General features: G+C 44.2%; 1 protein-coding gene across 1 annotated transcript; it reads right to left on the reverse strand.

Moving 5' to 3' along the window:
• LOC118795964 (ras-related protein Rab-11B) lies at positions 1-9,324 on the reverse strand. Its single transcript, XM_036554788.1, has 5 exons — positions 9,203-9,324; positions 5,269-5,464; positions 4,310-4,503; positions 4,097-4,177; positions 1-3,596 (listed from the first exon to the last, which is right to left on the reverse strand). Exons 1-5 carry the CDS (start codon positions 9,240-9,242, stop codon positions 3,451-3,453), a joined length of 657 nt encoding a protein of 218 aa, XP_036410681.1. The 5' UTR covers positions 9,243-9,324; the 3' UTR covers positions 1-3,450.

The following is a 9,324-nucleotide window of genomic DNA, read 5'->3' on the forward strand; positions in this document are numbered from 1 at the left end:
TAACATTGCAACCATATTGCCATTCATATCTGTCTGTCAGACAGCATAGCGCTGGGCATTGTATTCATAGTGCAAACCTGTCTAAATTTTGCTGACATCAGCGTGCTCAACCAGTTGTGAATAAACACGCAGACACAGTTCATTCACCTCAGTCTGGCAACAAATTTATCCAACATACATATTAACCATGCACAAATCGAGTGATGCGCGATTATATTTACACTGTGGATTGCACAAAGTACAGAAACAAATCACTGAGGGAGGGAGGCAGATGAGAAAACACACTTTACAAAATAGAGAGAGCTCATTTTCCAGTGTGAATTTCAAATCTCAGTAAACCCTAAAAACCAGGCTCAGAAATAGGCTAGCGGTATGAAATAAACTCAAACTTCAATGCATTGGGTCAATGTCTAATTTTGTCCAGAAAGCCAGGTATACTGTTACTACAGGAAAAAAAATATCTGCCATTTCAAAAATTGTTAAGAGATACAAATAAAAACAACTGTCGTGTTCATAAACGTATCGCATTAGCCTTTGAATCTACGCTTGGATTCTCAGTGGTGATGGGAAAACAAAGCATCATGAACCCCATTGTGGATGATGCTCCAGTTGTCCCATTTTTCCCCCACACGCACAATGCACACTCAGCTTTGACTGCTCAATATGCCCCATGCGACACATCTGCACCAGTCACCGAAAAGGGTACATTGTGTGGGAAGAGAAACAGACCCTGGCCTCTTTGCCCATCATTTCTCAAGTAAAATGATTTTCTTTACGTTTGTGACCTATGAGTTGTTGACTTGCACACAAGGTGATCTTCTCTATGAGACGCAATACATTCTCAGCATTCTAACACTACGTATCAAGACTGCTGTCAGCTTTGAATTGTGACCAGATGTTAAGTTCATGATCATGGTTGTGGAACAATTCTAGAGCCAAAGGCCATCACTATTACAAAGCTCAGACCTTGAATTGTTCAGAGATGGAATGAAACTACTGCATCTCCCCCATGAAAGGTTATACATTGTATTAATATGACAGAGACTGCTTCTAAATGAAAGAGTTCTAGTGTGCTTATGATTATATTTTACAATGCGAGTATAAACCATGCATAAAAGAATGAGGTACAGTACCAATATTCCAGCCCACAATTCACTGTTCAGAAGTCATGAAACTTGCAGTAGTGAACCTTAACTCTTACATGCAATTGTTGCAGTGCATGGAATTTTATTCCCAGATGACAACCTCACAAAACAAAAAACAATGATTTGTGTCAAAATATCAGTTTCTGCTGACATAATAATTTCATTATCATTTTATTTCCTCATAGTGGTTTGTTTCCACTGATTTTCTCCTGCCCACCCTTTACACCAGCAAAGCAGCTGCAAATAAAAAAATTCTGGTTAAATTCAGTACTTAAATTATCATTCGTTACTTTATAATGTGTTTACAGAATCTTTTAAGCAGCCCTCTCTGATTCTGATGTCATAGAGAATCAATACATAGGTATGTAACTGGAGGTTATATGAAATGGAAAGAGACCATTTTTAAGATGCATATAAAAGCCAGCTAGTTAATCCTAATAAATAAACTGATTAGCCAATTATGTGCTGGTCACTGTGATTGAGCTGACTTATTTTGATGCCACTATTTGCAGGAAATTCGCAACATGCGTGGAGTAATCTAACGCACATTTGACTGTAAACATCAGCTACTAAAAACTGGAGACCAAGGTGTGTGTTAGTATCTGTAACTGTTATACCTTGTATATACGGGTGATTAGAGAATGCCACCTGCTTAGGAAGGAGACCAGTCAAAATCTGTAATCTGATGGACAATAAGCATAAAACGCTTATATCCATTGATAAGAGATCTGTTCAGAAGACCCAAATAAGATCTCTGTCTCCTGGGAGTTCACATGGGGTGGCATGCATTTCCTCCTGTAAGGTTACAGATAGGCAGGTGGAATATACATTAAACAAAATATCAAATTTCAGATTTGGAGCTGACAACTTCTTTGACCATAGAGGGGAAAAGGTAATTAGGATGAGCAGAAGTTCCATACTTCCTCCTACCGCAGCAAAAAGGCAGGTTACACTTTCGACTGACTTATGGTGATCCACATGGGAAGTTCATGAAGGCATTCAGCAGGGGCAACATTCTTGATATAAAATTACAGGCAAAAAAAAAAAAAAATCTTCTCTGGTGTTAAGCTAAACTGCCTGCAGCATTTCACGCTGACAAAGTTTTTTTTTTCCCTTTCTTTCAATTATGGATTTCGTGCCCTAACCATTGTCATAAGTCTTCCAGGCCCATTTCTGCATAGCAGGTTTTTTCGCCACGTTACAGCCAAGCATGGAAACCGTGTGTGCTCGGGCACAGATGGCACAAGGTACTGAAGAAGCCATGCCATGTTGGTGCCTACAGCTGGGGAAATGGCTAAATGTCCAGACATGAGTCAGGAAAATACCAGTGTGTAACCACACACCAAAAACTGTGTCAAGGCATTTCTATCTAACTGAGGGCAAACATAAGGCATCTTAAATCAGTTTTACTGAAAGCACAATCTGTTCTCACACCCGATTTACAGGAAATCAGGTGTTTACACGGGTTGATTTGCCAGCAGAAAGATACGGCTACTTTTCTCTCTGCGCGAAATGCACGACGGTTTGTCATTGGCCTATGTTTGTCACATGAGGCATCTAAACCAATCAGAGGAGAGTTCGCATGGTTTCAACGAGAAAAGCAACATGCCCTATATCAGGCCATTCATTTTCTCCGTTTGCCATTTTTTTAATTACCTATGATCAGCAAGCTACAACTATGTATATATATTTTCGTTTTAAATTCCAGGCATTTTACGATTAAGAATTTACTTTATTCATGAATATGATAACAGCACATAATTAAATTTAGAAAGGGCCCATCTTGACACATGTGCTGCACTGAAATATTAGGGTTCTGATAAGATTAAAGATTGCTTATCAGTTTATTAGCCCTCCTTCACTGTCTCTGTGGCCTAGAAGATGATGCATTTTCAGACAGGCACTTATCCAAGTCAGCTAAATTCATACGGCGCTTGGACCCTGGCAACCCTGGCTTGTTCAACTTCCGGCTCTATCCTGAGGACTGTAATCGGGCGGCCGGCTCCTCCCCTCCATGGGAGTGGGTCACATGACCAGTGCCCAGTGTCTGTTCTCACGTAAAAGAGGAAAATTCTGAGGTCAAGGGAAAAAACAACAAAAACTAAAAACCGTGAAGAACAGTGACATACAAACAAAAAAAAAAACATTAACTGACAGAGAGGAATGTTAGCTATAAAGTAACAGCATCAAAAACAAGGAGAAACGTCCACAGAAAACAAGTGGGGGAGGGAGGGGAGAGCACACAACATTCAAGAGCAAATCAGGGGAGGGGGGGGGGCTTCCAGTTGGGGTCAAAGGTCAGGGGTCACAGGTTTTGACAGCACTGCAGTTTGTTGGCTCTCTGCCCGTCGGTGGTGGGGGGCACGCTGATGTCCACCACGTTGTTGCCCGGAGACTCGTCATGCGCCGACCGGTCAGCGATCTGCTTCTGAGATACGATGCGGTAGATCTCTGTGGAGAGCGGAAGAGCATTTCAGTCACTGGCTGCAGGGCTCCTTCCAGAACTACAGCCACACACTACAGACAGGGCTCTGCTATCGGCAATACAGCTGCTGCCCAACAACTTCAGACATTCTGACATAAAGCAGATATTCAGATGCTGCCACGCTTACTTGTCAGATTGTGTACGGAGTATAAACAGCAAAGCACATCTGCAATTACAGTACTGCAACTGTGCACAGGGCACTGCAGCACAAACTGCCACTACGAGGTGGCAGTGTAGCATAGTGGTTAAGGAGCAGGACTCGTGACCAAAAGGTTACCGATTCAATTCCCCGCTGGGGCACTGCTGTTGTACCCTTGGGCAAAGTACTTAACCCCCAACTGCCTCAATAAATATCCAGCTGTATAAATGGATAACATTGTAACTGTTGTCAGAGCGTCTGCTAAATGCCAATAATGTAATGTAATAATGAGGTGACAGTGAGCTGCGGGAGTAGTTTGCACCGTACCTGTGAGGATGTTTTTGAAAGCCTCCTCTACGTTGGTGGAGTCCAAGGCAGAAGTTTCAATGAACGACAGATTGTTCTTCTCTGCAGATGGGAGAGGAGAGAAAGAGAGAGAGATAGATATGGTGAGGCTGGAGAGAGAACTGGGACCCCTGGCGAGCGACTGACCCGTACCCACAACACGCCCCCCTCCCTCCCGGGCGGGCGTGGCCGTACCTGCGAAAGCGCGCGCCTCGTCGGTGGGCACGGCCCTCAGGTGGCGCAGGTCGCTCTTGTTGCCCACCAGCATGATGACGATGTTGTTGTCGGCGTGATCCCGCAGCTCCTTCAGCCAGCGCTCCACGTTCTCGTAGGTCAGGTGCTTGGCGATGTCGTACACCAGCAGCGCCCCCACCGCCCCCCGGTAGTACCTGCCAGACACAGGACGGGTCAGACACAGGACCCCCCCCCCCCACCTCCTCCCAGCCCCATGTGACCTCAGCACAGGGATAAACGACACAGGCAGGGGGAGAGACCTTTAGAGGAAGTGGAATCCTGAGATTTACTTCCAACACGACTGCTTTTAAAAGCTCTGAGCTGGCCTCCTGTACACTGATTTACAGCAAGGACTCTTGCAGCTCTTGCAGATCATTATTGGGCTTTATGTGCACTTTAGAATAATGTATGCATGCTCCTCTTGAGGACAATTGTTAGACAACACATGCGCTAATACAATTACTGTTGCATGCTTATATTTCAGCTCTGTTGTTCACTTCACTGCTCATTCACTGTGTTAGTGGCTGTTCTGCTGTTCTCCCATGACATGTACTGTATTTTACTGCATCCTGCTATTGGGACCTTGTTGCACTGAGTTAGATCACCCACCGGATAAATAAGCAATACTAATGAGGGAAGTCCCAAGTGAAGACACACACAGAAGCTTCCTTCTGACGGCTGTGCTTAAAAAGCACTCAAACACGTTACTGAAGTGCAGATTTAGTTTCTGTTGGGGTGCAGGGCCCACATCTATTCTTGAATGTATGTTTACATGTTTTTTTTGCTTCAGTTAAAATGTAAGTATGTTTCATGAGTTTTTGCTTGACAAACCCTTGTGTGTGTATCCTTGACTACAGTCCTGTGTACATATGCTGTGTATTTGTTATTTGACTGACAGCTGGGGCGTGACCCACACTCACGCTGAGGTGATGGCCCGGTAGCGCTCCTGCCCGGCTGTGTCCCAGATCTGAGCCTTGATGGTCTTTCCGTCCACCTGGATGCTGCGGGTGGCGAACTCCACGCCGATGGTGCTCTTACTCTCCAGGTTGAACTCGTTCCGCGTGAAGCGGGAGAGCAGGTTGCTCTTCCCGACCCCCGAGTCTCCAATCAGCACCACTGTTGCCATCAAACACACAAACACACAGTCAGATGTACAGGAAATGACAGCAGCAGTACTGCGTTTGTATAAGGAAAAAACAGGCACTGCCCACAACCACACAGAACGCAGCTGGATTTACTCGGAATGTCTTGCTTCAAGGGGAGGAATTAAATCTTGCATGCCTTCAAAACAGGCAAATTTTCACCAGATTGAAAAAATACAGTTGCATTCCACTTGAAGTCAATGTTGTCTTTTTTTATGGCTCCCACGGTTGCCATGAGACTTCTCGCCATCTGTGCGATTGGGACATCTTGGTACAATTTCTGTCTTGTTGCTTGGCAATTTCTCTACAAAGGAGGAAATCCATGCAGTGCCCTCACTGACCAACCAAATAAATTTCAAAAATCTCATGATCAGTATGATTCTAACATGGACGCATAATGCCACAATCATACCCATCATGAATGAATCATCATAAGTCATCTTTGGCCTTGAAGAACTGCTACTAGTAGGGTGGCTTTCCTTAACTTCGGGTAAAAAAAACCGAAGCAAGGTATACTTTTTTATATTTTGTCCAATACTAATTTGGCCCACAACATAACTAAATGAAAAAAATACTGTAAGAATAAAAATGCCTGAATGTACTGTTCATATTTAAGAAGAAAGCACTGCATAGGTTCGAGCCATAAACATTATCACTGACAACAGCATCTTTCTTGGCTGCTGCTGTCTACTTGAAAAACCTATGTTAGCAGGTTGCATGCACACACATACATACACACACACACACACATGCACAAGTGCACATACACACACACACGATTCAGCTCTTAGAAGCAAAAGGTTAATAATCTGACCCAGGAAAAGGAAAAAGGATTACAACAATGACAGAGTGGAATCTAGGCCAGAGCGGTAAAAGCTCTCCCTACATATGGGTGACCACAATTCACTAATGCTTCTCAGGCTAAAAGCTGAACAATTTCCCATGGAAGCAGGAACACCTGGAGCCCGTGATTATGACGATGTATCATTTATATCTGATCAATTTTATTATAAATGCAGTCAGTGCACGTGAGGTATGTTGACCTCCTCCTCTCCAGCATATCACTTTTCCCCATCTTCTCCTGAAGGCCCAGAGTCAGTTCATGTTCAATACACTGTCTTTTACTTTCAACAAATAAATCATAAATGGAAGAACTGTGGAAATGGAAAAAAAAAAAAAACACTGTTCAGCAACCAATCATTTGCATAATTGGATTTTTACAAGTTAATGGCAAGATGCAGAAGCTAGAAACTGGGCCTGACCTCTACGTTCCTTTTTTGGTTCAGGCTCGGGTGGTGCGTTTGGTAACGTTCCTTGGCTGGCGTAAGCAACCCCAGCAGAGGACGAAGGCAGTCAGCTGGGCTGCTATTGCGGGCGCTTCCCTGCCACCTCACGAGCACCGTTTCCAACGGATCTGATGCTAACCTACAAAAGCATCCCCGCTCACTGTGGGCATGAAGGTAATGGGCCAACTGAGACAGTGCAGCTTAAAAAGATTATTCTTTTTTTTAATGCTCTCAAACCTTTTCCATCCAGTTTTTGGAATTGGTAATTGTACACTAGGCTTGGCAGTTTGCTCAGTCTGTGCCCTGTATAGGAGTGATGAAGGAAGCCAAGCACTATCATCCAATAAAAGTTGGATGCGGGTCAATGGCTATTTTTCCCCTCACTGCAATTCCCAGAGTGCACCTGTTGAGAACAAACGATTCCAGGGGAGGTCCAAGCTGCAGAATGGATTTCTACCCTAGCCTACCAGGTCCCCCCTGGCCAGAATTCCCCTACAATGATTCGTGTACGATAGCCCTGATTGTTGCACTATATGTTCACATCTGAATGTTGGCGTAAGTCTTTGAGGTGCTCCCCAAGGCTCCTAATGATTCGTCCCTACCCCGCAGAATGGAAATCAAACCAACATGGGTTACGATGCGGAGGCGGGGAAGTCACGTGGTGTGGGAAAAGGCACTGATTACAACGGAATGCGTTTGCTAGGTCCACTGAAATACTTCAATAGCCCGTTCGTTTCAGAAGCCCAGTCAGCATTTACAGACGGAAAGTGTCATCTACGGAAATTACACCCAGGAAACATCATGCTCCTCTGAACAAAGACACAGCCACAGTTGGCAGGTTTCCTTCAATACTCCAAACCCCAAAGCCGTTCCATGCAGGATGCAGGAATATTACTGGCTTAACGTGCAAAGTTAAATCATTTAATATTTCAAATAGAGTGCGATCTTCTCGGAGGGGGGAGGGGGTCTTGTGTTTTGGCTCGGGCGCACTGACGCTCACAGTCGTGACGCAAATACTAACATGCTCCTCTGGGCAGTGAAAACAGAATGCCGTTATTTTTGTCTTGCACAAGCAAAAATTGCACGGTTCGTTCCACAAGCTACACAAACGGCACATGTGCTGCGGTGATAAGCGGAAGCTATGCTTGAGGTATGCATGCTTTAGAGAATTTAGTGTTTGTCAGATAATAAGGAAACAAAGCACCGAACCACGCACAATCTCACATTATTCCGTTGACAGATTATGTATGAAATAACATTACGTATACGTAAAATAATACCACACAACAACTAGAATGATTAGCCAGCCTGAATGCCATAAACAAAACATTTAAACAACCGGGTGTTCATTTGAAACTGCCTATATTTCGGGAGCTGGATTCAGAGCTTGGTTTTACTGGGGGGAAAGCAACGTAACCTAGCTAGCTACCGGAATTAGCTTCCTAAAAATCTACCGAGTTACATTACTTATGCAGACGATAATTGCAAAACGTTATGCAAAAAAGTTATGTTCAGCCACGCAACTAAACAGCACAGAAGATAACTGGTCCTTGATTGTCCTAGACTATATTCTTTACCTGCACTCAAACTAACTTACCTAGACTATAATTCGTAATGAGTAAACCAGGATGTTGACGGGACTGCCTAGGTTGGGGGAGGGATAAATGTCACTGAATATTGATCTGATGTCAAAAGCATATAACGTTAGCTAACCTATACCGTGTCATGTTCACCTGGGAGAGCGATATCACACGGCCGCAGTGCAATATATACGCAGTTTGCCAACCTGCTAATAAACAGTATCGTCAGCTAGTTATCGGCAATGTCACGATATACAAATCTACCTAGGAAAGTAACTGTAACATTATATCAATCCATAGAGTAAGCGAAGGTGCAGGTATTTATTAGCATGCTAACGTTATTACGAATCTAAGATCGTAGGCAGCTGTTAGCTACTTGGCTGGCAGGCTAGCCGAACGGCTAAGCTGTGGCCTTGCTTCTTTGGTCAATGCAGCTAGCTGACTAGCTAGCTAGCTGGCGAGCGAAGAATAATACGGACTGATTATGGACTACCTGGCTAACTAGCTAACGTTAGCTAGCCTGGAGGAATCACAAGACACCTTGCGTTAGACGGGCACAAACCCAACCGCCCATCACGTCATGCTGAAAAGCAACAGGGATAAAAAGCGATGTGCTCTCGGTCATAAACCTGGTCGTCTAGGTATAACATTAGTCGTGAAAGTAACGAAAGCTCAAAGGCCGCGGAGGTAGCACCCAGTGCAGTTGGGTACTGTGGCTAGCTAGCTCGCTAAGGATCGCTTGCCTTGGCATCCTCTCTTGCCCGTATCTGCCGAGCCAGCAATCAACCCATTTTTAAATAACCCGCGTTACGAAGCCATAAAGTCCATATTGACGGTGTAACTTACCTTTGAAAAGGTAATCGTATTCGTCATCTCGCGTTCCCATTTTTTTTACTTTATGAATACAGCTATCTCAGCTATACTTTTATCCGCCAGGAAGAGATCGCAGCGACTCGCTTCAACCGGCA

This window comes from Megalops cyprinoides, chromosome 20 (assembly GCF_013368585.1).
Source record: "Megalops cyprinoides isolate fMegCyp1 chromosome 20, fMegCyp1.pri, whole genome shotgun sequence".
Classification (NCBI taxonomy): domain Eukaryota; kingdom Metazoa; phylum Chordata; class Actinopteri; order Elopiformes; family Megalopidae; genus Megalops; species Megalops cyprinoides.

What these genes read in the sequence shown, in the direction of transcription:
- LOC118795964 (XM_036554788.1), bottom strand. Translation starts at nt 9,242, where the DNA reads ATGGGAACGCGAGATGACGAATACGATTACCTTTTCAAAG. An exon ending in CGAGGCGCGCGCTTTCGCAG is followed by an intron (nt 4,178 to 4,309) that starts GTACGGCCACGC and finishes TCCCATCTGCAG; the next exon opens with AGAAGAACAATCTGTCGTTC. An exon ending in TTTCAAAAACATCCTCACAG is followed by an intron (nt 3,597 to 4,096) that starts GTACGGTGCAAA and finishes CGCTCTCCACAG; the next exon opens with AGATCTACCGCATCGTATCT.